Source organism: Pholcus phalangioides, unplaced genomic scaffold, assembly GCF_987345545.1.
Source record: "Pholcus phalangioides strain wild (caught in Gottingen) unplaced genomic scaffold, Ppha-v1.0 ptg000039l_1, whole genome shotgun sequence".
In the NCBI taxonomy this organism is placed as follows: Eukaryota; Metazoa; Arthropoda; class Arachnida; order Araneae; family Pholcidae; genus Pholcus; species Pholcus phalangioides.
The window spans coordinates 17165160-17184886 of record NW_028301625.1 but is presented as its reverse complement, the minus strand read 5'-3'; the positions used below and the strand labels follow the sequence as shown (position 1 = coordinate 17184886).

At 32.1% G+C, this 19727-nt stretch overlaps 1 protein-coding gene and 1 long non-coding RNA gene across 12 annotated transcripts in view; one reads left to right on the top strand and one right to left on the bottom strand.

The window, feature by feature from the left end:
• Nucleotides 1-19727, top strand: part of LOC149065636 (uncharacterized) — a 94562-nt gene that overhangs the window by 46625 nt on the left and 28210 nt on the right. Inside the window, exon 3 of one of the 2 annotated variants that reach the window (XR_016195637.1) lies at nucleotides 8393-8592. This is a non-coding gene — a long non-coding RNA (uncharacterized LOC149065636). Of the gene's footprint in view, nucleotides 1-8392; nucleotides 9059-19727 lie in introns of those variants that run through there. The other variant, XR_016195636.1, reaches the window with a different exon arrangement.
• LOC149065635 (putative protein kinase C delta type homolog) overlaps nucleotides 5372-19727 on the bottom strand; it is an 83225-nt gene continuing 68869 nt past the window's right edge. For 5 of the 10 annotated variants that reach the window (XM_089253957.1, XM_089253962.1, XM_089253960.1 and 2 more), the window contains 6 exons: nucleotides 18691-18782; nucleotides 17348-17410; nucleotides 13496-13637; nucleotides 9064-9252; nucleotides 8341-8481; nucleotides 5372-5684 (listed from right to left, as the gene is read on the bottom strand). In XM_089253957.1, the coding sequence (XP_089110083.1) occupies nucleotides 5538-5684; nucleotides 8341-8481; nucleotides 9064-9252; nucleotides 13496-13637; nucleotides 17348-17410; nucleotides 18691-18782 (774 nt within the window). In that variant the 3' untranslated portion in view covers nucleotides 5372-5537. Of the gene's footprint in view, nucleotides 5685-8340; nucleotides 8482-9063; nucleotides 9253-12440; nucleotides 12580-13495; nucleotides 13638-17347; nucleotides 17411-18690; nucleotides 18783-19727 lie in introns of those variants that run through there. The other 5 variants (XM_089253959.1, XM_089253961.1, XM_089253963.1 and 2 more) reach the window with 2 other exon arrangements.

Sequence of the window (19727 nt, the reverse complement as noted above, 5' to 3'; positions counted from 1 at the left end):
ACTATGTATATGAGTGTAGACGTGTTCAGCGACTTGGACTTGGAGTGTGTACTCATATATGAAGTAACACGTTATTCTGTGACTTGTTGCTCAACTTGATATATGAGTGTCAACTTACCCTTAGGCCGGCATTACACTATAAAAGGTATTATATACCAGCATTACTGGTAAAAGTACTTTTATAAAACTTGAAAAATGCAACCAATAGGCGGATCAGTGAAGTTCGCTCGAATGTAACAGATGTGCTTATTCGTTGCATTTTTCAAGGTTTATAAAAGAATTTTTATCAAACTTTTATAGTGTAATACTGGCCTTAGGCCGGGATCACACTATAAAAGTTTCCTAGAAGTTCATTTATAAAACTCAAAAAATTCAACCAATAAGTTTATTAGTTACATTTTCGCGAATGTAACCGATAATCTTATTGGTTGAATTTTTCAAATTTATAAATGAACTTTCATGAAGTAAACGGAGTCCATTCTTATCATTGTGTAATACTTGTAGTGTATAATCCCGACCTTGATATTCCAAAATTTTTAAATTGCAACCGGAAAAACATCTCATCTCAAAATTGTTAGCGATAATTTTTCATTTAAGAGGTGTCACGAACCCTGAAGTTGATTTTTCAAACACGACTTTGAAAAATATTTCATTCAAATCAAAATCGAATTTCAAATATTTCCTGTCAATTGGGTTAATCTGCTTTTTCAAAATAAAAAAATAATGAATTAACACTTTTAATTCAAAAGTGAAAATTTGGAGGAAAAAAAAAAGCGTTAAATGCGGGTAAAACGGTTTATCCGCATTTCGAGCTGTTTTTTTCCATACTTCCCTTCGTTTTTCGAATACCTCAGTGAATATTGCACTTGGATGCATGGAATTTTCTTTGTTGGCATCAGAAGAGACAGGCAAACAACTTTGTAATTGGGTTTTGGGGCACACGGGGACTTATTTTTTATGTTGGTAACTATACAACCCCTACGATACAGGAATGACATATCTGAGTACTACACGTTATTTGGAAACTTTTTCTAATTGGAAGTATACCTCTCTATGATCAACGGTTCACCAGCAAAATGCCACACCCCCCGTTTCCTATGAACCTTGTATAATTGATCTTAGCGCTGCTACATTATTCCATTGTTCTAGAATTAGCATCTCTGTAAAATTTCTTGACCATGTTCAAAGTCCGATTTACGAAAATGTGATGTTGATGTAAATGAAAATAAGATTGTGATCTACGTGTTGCTTTTTCTTCTATTTATATTACTTCGCCAATTAATCTCTTTCCATTTGTAACTGATTTTGTAATTGGAAACAAGGCCTCAACTATGGGGGATATGGTGCCCCGGGCGCCGGACCAGAGGGGACAAAATTTCCACACTTTAACCTCTCCGTCCACATTACAACGGGGTGTCAAAATTAGTTCTTGCCCCGAATGACCAAGCAACTATTTGCGGCCCTGATTGGAAGTAACTTAACCGTTTAGAAATTAGGTAGAGTATTACACAATGATAAGAATGGACTCCGTTTACTTTTTCATTTATGTCGCGTGTCGGTAATTTCATGAACACGAGAGTTAATTACACGAACTGACAACTACTGCTTTTATAGCCAATTCTGCACTTAGGTTTGTGAGCTTACTACTCTACATATGCTTATACAATCGTCCTAGTACCACCTCTTTAAAAGACCTGCCCAGACCGGGGGGGGGGGGGTGTGGTGTAGCAGTAGTAGATAGGGCCTCCAAAAAAAAAATGGCTCGGGGATCCATGGTGTTCTTAAGTCAGCCACCTCGTTGGGCAATTTGCCTGTTGTGGCGTTGTATTTGTATTCTTGTATAGAAGGCGGCCTCCGCGCGAAACTCGTGACGTCACTGAAGTTGTTCATTTCACCTATAGCCATTGAATATACTGCAAAAAAAGTAAATATTTCGCATACGTCAGACTGCTTTATTCAATGGCTAGATGAAATGGAGACTTCAGTGACGTCAAAGCTTCACGCGGAGGCTTTCTGCTTTAGAAGGTGTTGCCTCCGAAGCTTGTGACGCCACTGCAGGCCATCTCACCTATAGCCATTGGATATGCTACAAAAAAGGGTAAAGATGGCGCATGCGTCGGCCTAATATATACATGACTACAAGGGCGTCGGAAGCGTTTCGAATCTGTGGGTGCCCATCTTGAGATTCATGTAGGAAATTTCGATTTTTGAATCAATTCTGTGGGTGCTCGAGCACCCACAGCTCCGACGCCACTGCATGACTATGTGAGATGGCCTTCAGTGACGTCACGAGCTTGGTGCTGAGGCCCTCTATAACTAATTTATCAGGGGGGGGGGGGCTGAGAAACGAATGCGTATTTTTTGAAAATTCTTTTTGATCAAAATTAAAAACAGAGATCCACACATACCGCGAATTATTTCTGAATATACAGGGTGGTTATTAAATTCTCCTTGCTGCATTTTACTGGCGAACCGTTGACCCTAGTGTGGCATACTTCCTGTTAGAAAAATTATCCAGATAACGTATAAAACTCAGATATACGTCACTCACGTTGCAAGGGGGTTGTATAGTTATTAAAATAAAAAATAAACTTTTTATACGGGCAGCCTGTCCTCAAAAACCCAATTAAAAAGTTGTTGCACTTCCTCTCCTGAGGCCAACAAAAATTTTTTATTTGTGAGCATTGTTTTGTTCGGTTAACAGTGAGCTTTAATTTTTATCGAGCAAAAAAGGAGGAAGTAGCAAATAGGGGATTCTAGGAACATTTATAAATAATAATTCTTTGTTTTTGATATTCTGCTCTTTTCATCTGCGAAGTTTTCATTTATTTGTACAATTGCACTTGATACTGTGTTAATATAATTTTTTATCTGGTAAAAAATAGAATTCCTTACAATGTTTATAAATATAACACGTTATTCAGTCTGCTCCCTCAAACTTTTTCGGCGCACATTTTTTTACGACCGGCAAATACGTTCAACTTTATTGTCAAATACAGCTAATTCATTAGTTGCAACATAAGCTATTGCAAAGGAATTTTTTAAATAAGTGTTGCTTATTGAAAAAAATAATTTTTATGAATATAAATTTTAATTTAGTTTTAATTTTTAGCCACTTTAAATTTTTAAAAAAATTAAATTTCAATTTTAATAAAATTACATTTTAATTAAAAATTAAATTTAACCTAAATTAAGTTTTCAATATATAATTATTTTTTTCAATATATAATTATTTTTTCAATATTAATTTTTATATTTTAAGTATGTTTGGTGCCTGGTTGAGTGTCACCAATCGACACCTTAAACTGTAAAAAAATAGCCCTCAACACATCACCCAGGATCCGCCCCTGAATTGGGCGGGGATAACTGATGGTTTGGCATCCCAAGGAAAAATTCCAATCGCATTCATAAGCTACAAAATGAACTGAAAAACAGACATTTCTGGAAGAAAATCTACACTACCTGAGGCACCTTTTATATAACTTCTAGACAGTATTTGTTTTAACTGGACAATGCTTCTATACATGTTTCAAAGTCTATAGTCTTGGTTTGAAGTCAATTCGGTGGAACAAGTTGACTGGACAGCCAGAAGTTGTAATCTGAATCCTGTACAGAACTCTTGTGGGGACAGTTTGGTACAAGTGTATAGAAATGGTATCGCAGTATGGAAATAAACAGGGCCTTATGGCAACAATAAAACAGGCTTAGATGATTCCGCAGTAAGTTATTTATGACTTATCTCTATCAATGACATCCATAATGATAAAGAATTGAGAGAAAGGGGGAGATTTTCTTGGTTATTAAAATGGTTTTGTGCATAAAATTTCCCAGTGTGTCCTTACCCTTTTTTCCAGATTTTGACCTTTACTATAATTTGAACAATTTTCTTTTGAAGCAGCACAGCACTCAATTATTTTCACTGGAAATGTTTAGCTCAACTTATAATAATCACTTTGAAATTTTCCTGTATTTACATCTACATGTTTTTGAAATAGTATTTTTTCGGTTGCACGTGAATTTTTTTTTTTTTGCACCACCTTTGTGATTAACTAGATCTCAAAAAACTGAAATCTGCAAACAATGTAAAGCAATGAATGGATAGATGCTTGATGCAAATCTGAAAATTTTTTGAATATTTCATTAAAATGAAAATAGTTTTTTTTTTCTCATCGGCAATAAAATACCACCATGAGAAAAATTTTAAAAAACAAAATATGGATACACCCACATAAACAATATAATTTACTTAGCAGGAATTTTTACCAGAGCATGAAACTTGAAAACTACACTGAAGATTTCGGTAACAAATATTAGTTTTATTAGGCAAAGACAGCTAATATCCTAAACCCGTTAATGCATAGGTCACTGGTGATTTTGGCATAATCCAACACATGAATAAAACAAGCTTCCAAATATTTTTAAAATTGCTGCTTGAAAAATACTAGTAACTGTTCTATTAGCTAATCTGCCCTATATTTCTTACATGTCTTATTAAAAAGAATTGCACAGACAACTCTAAATAATTGAGTATTTCTAATCAGAACAAAGTAACATCAATGCCTTAGGCCGGGATTACACTATAAAAGTTTAGTAAAGGTACGTTTATAAGACTTGAAAGTAACCAATATGCTTATTGGTTGTTTTTTCAGGTTTTATAAAAGCAATTTTACAAAACTTTTATAGTGTAATCCCAGCCTTATACAAATTTAATTAGCTAATGTTAGTATTGAAACACTTAATTTCAGACACTTGGGATTTTTTTAAAAAGTTCATTGTTTCTTTCAATGAATCTTTATACATGATTCATAACAATTACTTGTGAATATAAAACTATGTACAGAAAATATATACTATCATTTTGATATATATTAATGCTAAATCTCATTTACTAATCAATAAAAAATGTACAAACACTTATGAAATTTTTTCAGTCATGATATAATTTTATCATCAATTAAAAGAACGTATCTTATGAACACACTTTTTTGATAATTTAAATATCTTACTAGCAAAAGTTTCCAAAAAATCAATTATATGTTCTTAACTTGCCGATACTTAAAAAAACATGCACAAACACTTTTTAAATTTATACCTGCTGTTTTAAACCTACCACACTTTGTAAGGGGGGGGGGGAAACTATAAAAACTTGGTAAATAAACCAACATTCAAAATGACAGTTTCAATCAACGCAAATATAAAAACACATAAATAAACAAAAAGAATCAATGAAAACTTGAAGTGAATAAAACACATTCATATCATGAAATTCTTATACGAGGTTCATACATGTGAAATGAAAATTAAACTACCATGTAGAAATTAAGAGTTTAATATTCCTACAGATTATTTACATGCAGTATATATATATATATATACACACATCTCATTTTTCATACCAAAAAAAAAATTTACATTATGACAGAACAAATCTTCCATCAACACTTGACAGCCAAAACTAAATGATAAGAGACTCATAAGATTAAATTCTCAACTCTTTTCTTTCTTGATATTATGTGCTGAATGATTTCCCCAGGTAATCATCCAGTTATATTTGGATTTGTGTAAGAGAAACCTTTAAACTGTTCCTGGTCCATTGATTGCAAAATATCAGGATCAATTGGTGTAAGTGTTGCAGTGTCCATAGTGAAGCTACTGTCAAAATTGCTTGTATCACCAGCATATTTCTGAATATCAAGAATGAAAATTGGTTTATAAATTAAAAAAACCAAATAGATGCATAAATTTTCTGTAATAAGCTATATGGAATGTGCATTTTCTGCAAGTGAGGCATAAAAGAAAACATTAAGATGTATTAATCATTTATAGCGCATTAAATCTTTGAGGGGAAGAGAGAAAAGGCCTAAATTTATTTTACACACATTCTGCAAAATATGTATTCTACAATTTTAGAAAAAACATTCTATAAAAAAATCCTTTTTCAGTCCATACAATTTTTTCAGGAAACTAGTATTTGATTGATATATATATATATATATATATATAAAATGAGTAAAGACTAAAAAAATGAGTATATTATACAGGGTGCATAGCAAACTAATCCTAGAGGTATACTTCCAATTAGCAGAAGTTTCCAAATAGCGTGTGGTATTAAGATACATCATTCATGTTTCAAGGGGTTGTGCAGTTATTAAAATAAAAAAAAATAGCTTTTTATAGTCCCTGTGTACCCCAAAACCTAATTAAAAAGTTGTTGCCCTGTCTCTCCTGATGCCAACAAAACAAACTCAATGTTTCTATGTACAATATTCACAGAGATATTCGAATTCAAAAAACAGAAAAGTTAGGAAAAAACAGTTCCAATTGTGGAAAAACCGTTTTACCCACATTTAACACTGCTTTTATTTCTAAATTTTCTCCATTTTTGGAATTCAAATATCTCAGTGAATATTGCACTTAGAAACATGGAATTTTTGTTAGCATCAGGAGAGACGGGGTAAACCTTTCTAATCAGGATTTGGGATACACTTTTGGGACTGTATGAAAAGTTAATTTTTTATTTTAATAACTATATAACCCCTTGCAACATGAATGACATATCTGAGTACTAAACGTTATTTGACAACTTTTTCTAATCGGAAGTATACCTCAAGGATCAACGGTTCTCCAGTAAAATGTAATAACCCCGTTTGCTACGCACCCTGCATGCATGTGTGTGTGTATGTATATAAGCAGTATAAATTACATTTATTTTTCATTTATTCAATACTGTTTTGCAGGCGCCTATACAAGAGAATGTGGTGAAATTTGGCGAAAATGACAGCTAATATTACAAATAAAATCTGAAATTGTAACACAATCAATAATGTTTAATGGGAAGTTGTTCTTACCTGTTATAGTTTCAGGAAAGAAATTAATTTGGAACAATCTGTGGATGCGAAGGGTTTCATTTTTTTGGGAATGGTCGAGGCTATTGAAGATTTGATTAGAATATTGGTAGTGTCAATGTTAAAAAAAAACATGAAGAATTTTTAAAATAGTAAAGTGTTATGGGGGGTCATTCAAGTATCAAGGGGGATTTAGAGTTTGATGACGAGGGGGATTTAATGATGCTTACGTCATTAACCTTTATAAAAATATGAAATATCCTTAATGACATCTTCACCGAGTTAGCCAAAAATGAGAAAAACCTTTTGCTAGTTTGTGGGTACCTGAACTAACATTCTTCCTATTGATAAGTCCTCTATAGAGCCACTTTAGTGATCTCTAAATGTCCCGCTGATCCTTCAAGTGAGCTGGAAATGTGTCTGGGCTGCTCAAGTGTTCTAGAAATATATAGCAGACCGTTTAAGTGCTCTGGAACTGTGCCATGCATTACTCAAATGATCTGTAAGTATGCTGCAGATCACTTAAATAATCTGAGAATGTCCCACAGGTAACTTGAGTAATGTAGAAATGCAGTGCGGGCTGCTTAAGTGCTCCAAACCTGTGCCAAATACATAAACCATCTCTAAATGTGCCACAGACTGCTTACATATTCTGGAACTTTGCTGTGGGTCACTCAAGTGATCTGTGAACATTCTACAGGCCGGCCCAACTTGAGTGATTTGAAATGTGCCACCAGCTATTTGAATTTTCTGAAAATGTGCCACAGGCTGCTTAAATGCTGTGGCATTGTACCACGAGTCACTTAAGCCATCTGTAAATATGTCACTTTTTTCATTTTTACTAAATTATGTTTGAGGTGGTGGGCCACATCAAAGAACCCTGAGGGCTACATTTGGCCTGTGAGACAGAGGTTTAGTATATATGGCTTAGAGGATGGGTCGCCAAGAATTTCTTTAAAAAAATCTGTTCTTAGCCTTCAAACAGCATTGAAACTTGAAACTAGCAGCCTCTTCAACCCCCCCCCCCCCCGCGTACATCTGATACATTAGGAGGAAGTGCTAACGAAAATTTGCTGACAAGGGGGTCAAAAATGGCTAGAAATCTGCTGACGTAATACTTAAATGGCCCCTAATCAAATGATATGTCAGAAGTAAGCGGTTGGATATCAAGTTGAAGTTTGAGCTCCGTAATGGCGACAAAGACCAGCAGTTTAAAATGAAGCGGATAGCTTCTATCTTGTCTATATTGGAGAGTATAATTATAGTATGCTGATTATATAATTTTTTTTACAGTGCAATGGATGGAAAAAAAATATTTTTCATATTTGGGCATTTTGTGTTCACCAAACACCTTTTAAACCAGTTGGAAGAATCACACTGGAGCAGTTAAATCTGTTATTTTACAGTACATATGTATTCAATTCGGAACAAAAATTTTGCAAGCATGAAATTAAACATTCAATAAACTAATTAGTATTTAAATTTTTAAACTTACCACAGTGGGTTTGAAAGGTGGTTTTAATGCTTTCTTTTCTAATTTGTTCCAGTCAATGGATTGAAAAAACTGATGCTGAGTTATTTCACCATCTGGACATGATGGCATGCCTAGCCTTACATTTGGATTTTTAATGAGCAACTAAAAAAGCAGAAAAATTTGTTCACAATATAAATATGAACCAGATGTATATTAGCAATCTACAGACTTCCCATCAGAGTGGATTAGTATCAGACCCTGCTAGATACTCAGGTAATAGTTGTTATAACAAAAACCAAATATTATACTGATGAATTATTTTGTTCTTAAACTAAATATATAGTTCAATTATCCAACATCCTTTGCATTAGTGAGAGAACAGATTATATAGTTTGAACTATAAATTATAGAACTGAAGATTAATACAGCTTCCAGACCTTTCAAAAACTCTTAAAATGAAATCTTAGAAATGTAATTTGAGATAACATTAAAACTTATCAGAAATTTTTCAATTTGGAGATGATTGATAACTTACACTGTATTTCATATACAGAAGTAGTCTGTTATAATGCAAGCTCACAATCACTGGGAAAAGTATTACAGATTTTGTTATAAGCAATAGGTAGCACTTGTGTATTTAGATTTCTCATTATAAGCTGTATTCATTATATCAGACATTTACTATATTTCTCATGCTGGAAACACTGCTGTGACACCTAATAAATAATTTTAGTAGATGCTTACGGATGTTAAAATACTTTTGGCTTCTTTTGACAAAAATCGTGGATAAGAAGGCTCTTCATTACATATACTCCAGAACAATTCATCCTCGTCAGTACCATTAAAAGGAGATCTTCCAGTTAGCATTTCATACAAAAGAACCCCAAATGACCACCAGTCCACAGATTGATTATATTTTTGTCCAGTGACTATCTATGGGTGAAAAATTTATATTTTATTAACAAATACAAAAATATTATGGATAAAAAAAATGTTTTCACTAAATGCATATGAAATTAACTCCATGTGAACTATCCACAGTGAAAATCCTATATAATGATACCTTCTAGAACAAAATTACACTTGATTCATATGCATTGTTTTCAAATACAGGGTCTTTATAATTAAAGTTCCACTTTGAAATTGCCATAAAAGGAAAACTACTGAACCAAATGTTATCAAACTTTGTAATAGTTTACAGGTGGTCATAGGATTCAATTTTCCGCAAAAAAAAGTTAAAAAACTCACCACCACTGGGGAAATGGCTGCTGTATAATATATTGTTAAACAAAATAAGAATCATTTCTAAATTGGCGGAATTGAAAAATGTGATACACCAACATGTTCATAACATTCTTCCTAATATGCCAAGAGCTACTATTGAGAATGCAGTAATGCGATTTAACTTGCTTTCAAAAAATGCTGAATGCCACATTGAAATGCTTTGTAGCACATTTTAGAAACAATTCAAAACATGTTAACCTGATGTCTTCATGTCTTATTTCATTTAACAATATTGCATACATTGCCATTCCCCACTGATGGCGAGTTTTTGAACTTTTTTTTTTTTGTGCAAAATTGTATATAAATCCCATGACCTCCTGTAAACTATTACCAAGATTGATAACATTTTGTCCAGTAGTTTCCCTTTTATGGCCATTTCAAAGTGGAACTTTACAATTATAAAGACCCTGTATTCCATATTCTGTCTATAACAATGTTTCTCTAGCTCCTTGAGTAACAGTTATACAGGCATTTCACTTTATTTGAATTTTAAATTTGTGATTGTGGACAGTTTGGCAAGTTGGTATTAGGTTGTTTTATGGGAAGCAGAGCTGAATGTACTTAAAGGGTTTCTTGTTTGTTAAAAACTTCCAAACACACCAGTGCATTTTAACTCCAATTAAATCTCTAATGGCCTCAATGTTTAGTCACAAGAGTGGTGGTCTTATCTACTTGGTATAATTATCAATCCTGGCTAAGCATTACAGTCATAAAAATTTTCAAACACTAATATGATTTTAACAGAAAGGAAGAAGCCCTTTAGGAAGCTAAGCTTGGTTCACTTATTCTTCATAATACTTAAGGTGAGGTCTCCGGCAAAGTGATATACTTGAGGTTCATGTGTCAAGACATTTCTCTCAGTGACAAGTCCATGGCCAGACACCAACCAGATAGTCCAAACCAAAAAATTCTTCAAATGCCACCGCAACTCTGGCATTTCATCTCTGGTCAGTTGAGGTCATATCACACCCAACCCCTATCATTTATCTATCCTGAGGATGTCTGCTACAGATATGAACTAAATGTTTGAAAATCATAATTCCACTCAGGGCTGTAACTAGGATTTTTGTCGGAGAAAGCACATTTAATTGTCACTGCGCTTTTCTTGTTACCATCAAAAAAAAATTTTGTAACAGCTTTTTTATACATTAGGTTTTATTTTTTTAATATAATTTTTACTTTTCATCACTAAAATTTACCACTCCAAGATTGTTGCCTGGGATGCATACCCCTGCCCCCAACAATGGCCTTAACTCAATCATTTTATTTCAAAAATATACTGGATCAATCCTTTCATATTTGGCTGAAAATGCTGATAGTATCCCAATGGCTCTACCTTCCCGAAGGTGAGAATGGATGAGAATGTGAAAAATGTTCTATAAATAAAGCTGTAAATTTTTCCACATTTACATAGTTCAAAAAAGAAATTTAATAAAAAACAAATACAAAAAAAAGTTAATGAAAATTTTTCATGTGTTCTTAATTCTTCTACAAAATTTATGTATTGTATTTTATAAATCCACTGAAAAATTTTTTTTGCCAATACTACCAAATGTTCAAATTTTAGGAAAAGTTTAAAGTTTGACAAGATTTCTTTGATCTTCAAAATACTGTTCTCATGCAGATGAATGGTAAAATTTTCACGCATAAGAAATCAAAACTTTAACTGTTAAAAAACTCAACCAGAAGTAAATTTTAAAGAAAAATAAATTGGGTTCATTTATCACTTAATTCATTCAAATAAACTGACTAGGCATGATCCACAAAATGTAGAACAGCTAATCTAAACAAACCAGGTTTTGAATTAATATGGGGATAACCCCCCCCCCCCCCACTTTAGTAGTCAGGTGGCACACAAAGCATTTATATTTTCATGATTATTGCCATGCATTTTGTAGCAAAAACAAGCCAAATTTCTGGGGGAAACAAACTAAATCAGATGAATCAAAATATATAAACACTTTATTCTGATATATGAAGTATTTGATACAAAAGCTTTAAAAAAATCACTGGACCTAGCTCGCTTGGTAAAAAAAGTTTAGGCTCTGGATATATGGTCATATGGTGCAATATTTTTAGCTGGCCAACAGATATATACCTACTGATCATATGACAATTTTGTCTTATTTGGCAGGAGACTAATTTTTTTTTTATCACATCAATTGTATTACAATTGTACAGCAATGGTTCAACGAATCTCAAAAACTGCATTTTGTAAAGCCAAGATCTGAATGCATGAGTAGAATGAAAGATTTAAAATTGTGTGTATATACATATAACAAAATGCAAACGCAAAATTAATGGCCAAGAAAAAGTTGATATTTGTTTCCATACATATTTTTTTAGAAATTATATTTTTTGATAAACCGACTTTTATAAACACATAATTAAATAAAAATTGTATAACTTCAAATTTTTATAACTTTCAACAAGGTTTTATATTTAACTATCCTTAAAGAATTTAGCATAGAATGTTATATTATTAACATTCATTTGAAAATTTATTATTAAAATAACAGCTATACGTGTCCCCTGATAACACAAATGCGGCTGGAGCTAAAAATTAACCTTTCAAACTATATGCAAGCCATAAATTATTTTCAAAAAATTAGTGTTAACTGACAAAGATAGTCATTAACTTTGTAATTATAGCACATTAGAAATTTTTGATCAGATTTTTATTGTGTTTATGAAACATTTTGAAATTCTAATGTGAACAAAAGTATAATCTCAATAAAAATCAAATTAGAAAGCAGTAAAAAATTTCACATGCACTGCAAAACTGACTAAATGTGATTACACAAATATATTTATAGTAAATGTGGCAAACTACCAACCTCAGGTGGTATGTAGTCTGGTGTGCCACAAAAAGTAGCAGTGCGCAGACTGCCAGAGACTGCAGGTTTACACATGCCAAAATCTACTAGGTGAATATGTCCATCATCATCCAGCAAAATATTATCCACTTTAATGTCTCTAAATAACATGCAAAGCAAGGTAACATGCAGACTAATATACAGTCAAATCTATTCATGAAGCTGATTGAAGCCATCATCAACCAAGGTACAAAATAAAGCATGCAGTCACAAACTTAAAATTTAAAAAAAAAATACACCCCATTCAGCTTCATTAAATTTAAAAGAATTCATTTCGAGTGTGCATTTGCTTGAAACACCATAAAAACCAAAATATTTAATAGGAAAAAATTTGATTAAAAAAACATGATTTAGCACAAAATAATCAATATAAAAACTTCATGTATACTCATGGATTTGTCATTTGCTATGGCTTATTTATTGAAAATAATTCAATTATTAAATACTATGCATGCATATGAGAAAAAAACTTGTGCCTAATAATTATGTGGTTTGTTTTGGAAGCTCTATTGTTAGGAAAAATCTTCTGTAAAAACTTGTTATCTGAAGCAATATTCCATATTTGCTTGAATTTATTTGAAAAGATGATTCAAACATGCAATTTTATGAAGTAATTAAGATTTGCAATGATGCATAGGAGAATAGAAGGAAGTGAACGTAAGTGTTCTATAATGTAATAATAGAATGCTTCACAAACAAGAACCTTATGTATGGTCACAAACTTGAAACATTTATAAATTATTTGGAGCATTTCAATCTAAATAATTTTCTAATAATTTTAATTTAAGAAAAAAAGAGGGAAAAATGTAACAAAACTATAAACATTTTAAAGCTATTTTTGATAAGGAATTTCGTGCAGAATCAATTCCGGATCATGTTTAGTGAGACAGGTAGGAGGGAACAGATAGGTTATACTGATGAAAATTTTGGGCAACAGACTGATTTACATGCAGAGTATATTTAATGATTAGAGTGCCATGTGATATCTACTATATATGTGGTCCAAGGCAACATACTTCCGGAGCTATATACTGAGGTGTACCACAAAAATTGAATGGCATGCATTCTTCTCGGTAGATGCGGCATTGACACATCCCAAAGTCCACCAGACGAATGTGGCCTTCCTCATCTAATACCACATTGTCCAGCTTGATATCCCTAGAAACAAAATTGTCTGTGTTTGTGCTAAGCAAAAAAATTCTAGGTACTGAATACTTTATGAAATTTACCCTGTTGAAATTTAAAAATTGATTGGGAATCAATTGCATAACAATATTTGTTTCAGCAATTGGACATTTTGAAGACACTTTCTATAAAAAAATAAAATTTTGTCAAAAGAATCTTTATTGAGTATTTAATCTCCAAAATTGATCATTTACAACACTGCATTGCATTTCAATTTCTTAAAATATTAAAAAAAAATTTCATGGTTTTTAATAATCAAATTAAATTGGAATAGCACAAAAAATTGAATCTAATATAATTTAATTTTATATATATGAATTACAAATACAGTAAAAGTCTATTGTAACAAGTACATTTTACAATGAGTATCCTGCTATAATGAGTGATGTATGAATAATTGTCAAATAGCGCTAATGTCAGAGATACAAAACTATTTGGATATAGCAAGTTAAAAATTATGAAGCTTTTGCTATTATGTCAAAAAATTCTCCAAAAAAGGCCATTCTCTTTTTTCCCCTTTAGTAATTTGTGCTTTTAGTTCCATTCTTATAATCATGTTTTATTCCATAATCATACTGCACATGCTCCTCATACATTACTTGAAGTTCTTATAACAAAGGACTCCGACTAAATAGACTCAAAATAAGAGACATTTTACCCCGAATCAAATTTATAAGATTTAACATTATACTCATGGGATGTTATGATTCTATTTGGCTTTTGCATCTTCCAGTGACTAAGAGAGACCATGGTCACTGCCAGGGCTTGTTTGACCAGATTTGCTGTTTAAAGTTGTTTCCGAATGCCTGAATAAATTGTGTTAAAAAACTTTTCGATCAGCAGAAAAATTTTAATGAGTCCATACAGCCTTGGAATTGAGAAGTCAATTTTTTAATTGGTCAATGAGTTGGCTAGAATATGAAATTCTACAAGAAAATATCTTGGAGAATCAACTGCTGCAAGACCACAAAAAAATCAGTTGCATGACTGAAGTTCATTTTCTTCTAGCATAAGTGAATATAGATCTAAAAGATTATTATAATGCAGATATAGCAAAAATTTTCTAAAATTTATAACCTCACAGAACAAAAAATTGAAATCGCTTGTTACAAGAAGTCTGTTATAATGAAAGTTTCATGATTGTGAGCTTTTGCTATAACGAATGTTTACTATATTAGCATAAACCAGAAAATTCTAGAATATACAATAATTACAGTTTACTAAAAACCAGTTTCTATAAAAAGTTAAAACTGAAAGAAGTTTGTTTTAATAATAATAAAGTTAACTAGCTGCATAATATGCTTCATACTTTTAAATATATTTGTCAATAGTTTTGTATATAGTGTTTTGTGAACTGAATATTGTGTTTCTCTACAACTTGATCATTGTTCTCTCTAGATGCTATTTTTCAAATTACATTTCAGTTTTTGAAATTTTTATTTTACACTTCTTGCTAAACAAGTATCAAAATCAACAAACAATTGTGGAATACCAACTGTAAGAACATATTAACATAACATAACATAATTTATTTGTCCCCAGTCAATTTCAATAATACTATACAAATTGGAATTTACAATTAAATTACATATTTTACAATATTTGACAGAAAATGCAAAGAGAAAAATGTTTGAATGGACACGGTAGAAAATAGTTAATTCATAATATGGTGAAGAAAGCTGGGACAGGGAAGAGAGCAATAGCTAAAGCTAGTAAAATTAGTCCCATGTATGGATAAGATAAGCTCATGCCAAAGATATACGCATGATAAGATATAAGCTGATGCCCAAGATATAAGCATGAAAGTTTCATCATTATAGATACATGTATAATACATCCACGAATTAGAACATCTGCTCTTCTACTGGGTCTGCTTACATGTACATATATTTAAGCAGATAAAATTTCTGGCAAAAGTATCAGAGTTGAAAATACTTAAATGAAATCTTGTTGCATTCACAGTCATAGAAAACTAATCTTTTCATTGAATTACTGTAGTTGAGTCTAAGGCAAACTTCTCAAAAAAAAGGAGTCCCATATAAGTTATATCTTTTAAAAAGGAACCACTTCTTGTGTTGTCTTCTTAAACGTTGTTAATGATCTGGAATGAATATTCACTCTCATGAGTTTGGATCACTTTGACTAATAATACGATTGAATAATCAATGTTTGCGTGTACCCAAAATTCGAAAACGAACACAGATATACGCGTTATTTTTCTTTCTTCTTTGTTTCTGCTACTGATGAAGGAACTTCATATAGTTCCGAAACGCGTATAGCCGTGTTCGTTTTTGAATTTTGGGTACACACAAACGTAGATTATTCAATCATATTATCAAACCCAAAAGGCAATTCATTTCTATTTACACTTTGACTAATGACTCTTTGGATAGCGCAATGCCCTAAAGAAAGAAACTTAATATTTTTGATAGCTAGGAATCAAATAAATCTGAAAAATTCTAAATGACTTCAAGCAGGATAATTTTATTTTAATAAAATATTTCAATTTGCCTGCTTTGTATTTCAGCAAAAATTTTCGTATTAGCAATCATTAACAATATTAGGAAATATAGAGGCAGGTTCTCATTCATCACCCCCAACCCTTTTCAAAATCATGATTGTGAAGCTTAATGAAAATTAGTAGCAATCGTGAATATGAAAGAAATAACAGTCAATTGGACTCATTTAAGCAAAGCAAGAAAGTTGTTTTATCTCTTAGTCATTAAATTCCTGATGTAAATGATTTTGATCGACAAATGTTGCAATGCAAACACTAACATATTCAAGATCACATATGTTCAGCAAATACTGTGTGAAAGCTGTGAAGTAATTTTATTTTTGTAAGCTTGTGAGTTTTCATGCATCATGAAACTGATAATCACCATTACAAAAAGAAATTGAAACAAACAAAAGTAACTAAAAGCTGCTGTGTGTGTGTGTGTGATTGTAAAAGAATTAAATCTAGTCAGAATGTTTTCCAAGTTCCAAAATAAAAAATTTTCAATGTTAAAAAAAATTGGAGGATTCAGCTTAGAAAATTCATTATATACAGGGTAATTCAAAACTCAACGTACAAGCTTTTAGGACAGGTAGAAAAATAAATTAAAAAATCACATAGAAATGTATGACAGAAAACCCCAACCTGATCAGCTGGAGGATAAACAAAGATGCAGAAATGACAAGCCAATAAATGGGTGGAAAAACTCTTCATTTAGTGATACTTGACACAAGGGCAGTACATGTAAAGTTTCACAACAAGTGCTCAAAGTTCTTACCATCCAGTTATGCACGCTTTACAACAGTGATGCATTGGTTGTCAAACCCTTTCAAAGATACCTGGCATTTTGCAGATATTTGCAGCTGCAATGAAAATTCTTTTGAAGAGGTCGGTGTCAGAGTCAATCGGTGTTTCATAGACCATGGCTTTCAAGATCCCCCTCAAGAAGAAACCCAGGCTAAATATCACTAAGTAAAGAGTTTTTCCGCCCATTTTGGCTCGTCATTTCTGCATCTTCATTTATCCTTCATCTGATCACGCTGGGGTTTCCCCGGTCATAAATGCCTACGTGATTCTGTTTTTTTTTATGTTTTTTACCTCCCCCTTGAAGCTTGTACAATGAGTTTTGAATCACCCTGTATACATTTGTTGCATCTCTTTTAATGATACACAAAAAAATTCATACCTGTAAACAATACCTCTTTTATGAAGAAACTTAAGAGCACTGACTACCTCTGCCCCATAAAACCTACAAAAACAATTTTTTTTATAACACCAAATGTATATCCTTGTGTGTATGTATATATGAGTACTATATATTTATATCATAAACCAGGGGGCGTAGCCAGAAATTTCGTTCGGGGGGGGCCACTTTCATTTCGGGGGGGGGGGACCAAAGTGACAGAACAATGGATTTGGCCATCTTTTTCCCTTTTTTCGGTCATTTTCTCACATTTCGGGGGGGGACCAGACCCCCAAGTCCCCCCCCCCCCCCCGGCTACGCCCTTGTCATAAACTTAGCCGGATTATGGAATTATTTTCAATTGATTGATTTTATGTTACTGGCAATTGTCTTAACAAAAACTCACTAATGTGAAAACAAATCATCTTAGTCTGGGATTCCTCAACTTTTAATGTTTGTGGTAACCTTGGGAAATTTAAATATTTCCTGACACCCTTGTTTGGTGATACCTGAAAGTGCCATGACACACCGATTGGGAATCGCTGCCCTATAACTATGTTCAGTATAAAATTTTATCCATATACTTTTTTATAGCAGCAACTGACCAATCTCAAGGCTTACAAGGGTGCCATAGCACACCAATTTGGAATCGCTGATTTTGATAGTTTAATTGATCGAGATTGAAAAACCAATATGATTCCGAATTTTAAAATTAACACTAATGTTGCTGTATGATAAAACTTGAGTTGAAAAAAACTTAAAAGTAAAACATTTTTCAGAAATAAAGAATTTTATTTTCATGTCAATTTCCTTCTTTAACAGATCAGGTGTGACAAGATCTTATAAAAATGTATTTGATTTTAAAACATTCTTGTAAAAGATTAGAATTCAGACGTCAAGAACTCCATCAAAAATTATTCAACAAAAAACAAAATTCATAATGAATATTACAAATGAATTTCCTAAATCCATATGTAATTGGAGTTTTTCAAACATTGGGAATTGAACAAAAAAGACGAAGTAAAATCATAGGCGGAGATAGACTTGGAAGTCTGGGGGGGCAAGATGATGTCGATTCATCTATACATATATGCATTAGATCAGTCGACTTCACCTTTGATGCTGTATCTCCGTCCATGAGTAAAATATTTTAAATTTGTTTCTTAAACAAAGTAATGAAGTTAGTTTTTAAAAGTATGTTTAGTTATCTAAAAGTTCTTAAAACTTCCTTCAAATTGGAGTGGTCAAAGTTTGGCCCAATTTATAAATAATAAAATAATCTTGCTTTATCTTAATAAAAGATTCCCTTCCTCCCCCCTCCCCCCACCAATACAGTTTAAACTTACATTGCTCTGTTTTGTTCAAAGCGCCCACTTTCTTGTATGTGAAACATCAGGTCACCACCATTCAAGAACTCCATGACAAAGCATAAATGTGTCTGAAATATAGAATATTTGTAATTTTATCTGAAATACATGAAGTAAAACATACAATATATATAAATTTACTTTCACACAGATTTCATACTTTGGTACTCGTGTAATACAGTTGAGTATTACCATATCAGAATAAGCACAGTAATGAATAAAAAAACATTTGAGATCAACATAAGTGTTACATCTTTATATCCGCTGCACCTTTACAGGGTGAAATTTAGCTTTTAGGAAACTATTCTTGCTTTCTACAAATACTTGTAAGAAAGTGCCTGCTAAATGCTCAGAACTGATTCTCAATATTTGGGAAGCAATTTATTTTGTTGATATTTAAACATTGTGCAATAATTTTTAATACCACAATTTCTTGAACATTTTATTTTTAAAAGAGAAATTCACATATTCAACCACATTAGTTTAAGTGCTGCAAGTGTGTAAAATTATGTTTCTAAAAACCAAAGGTAATGGTGATAATTCTCTGGCCATGGTAATGGGGTAAAAAGTCATGCTACAATTTGTTTATATCAATACTTCAGCAGTTAGGGGAAATTTAAAACATATATACACATAGATAAAATCTCTACAACTTGAATATCATTTCTAAATAATCAAAACTCTCTTGTTAAAACATTTTAGTTGAGGAAATTGTCTATTATTAATTTTTCTCAATTTAAAAGCAAAATATCTTCTCCAGATCTAAAAACTTTTAAAAGAAATATTCGTAGATTCTAGTTTCTCCTCATAGCTCAAGCAATTTATAAGGGCTCTAACTTTCCGTGAATCCACTCAGTAAAGAAAAGATGCACCACCACCAAGAAGCATAATAACTTAAGACGACTTCATATAAAGAAACCTTTGTAGTCTTTCTGGAAAATCCATTTCGTGAAAAAAGAAAAATTATTTCCCTTGGTAATTTTCAGAACATGAAACTATGAGCATATGTAACTTAC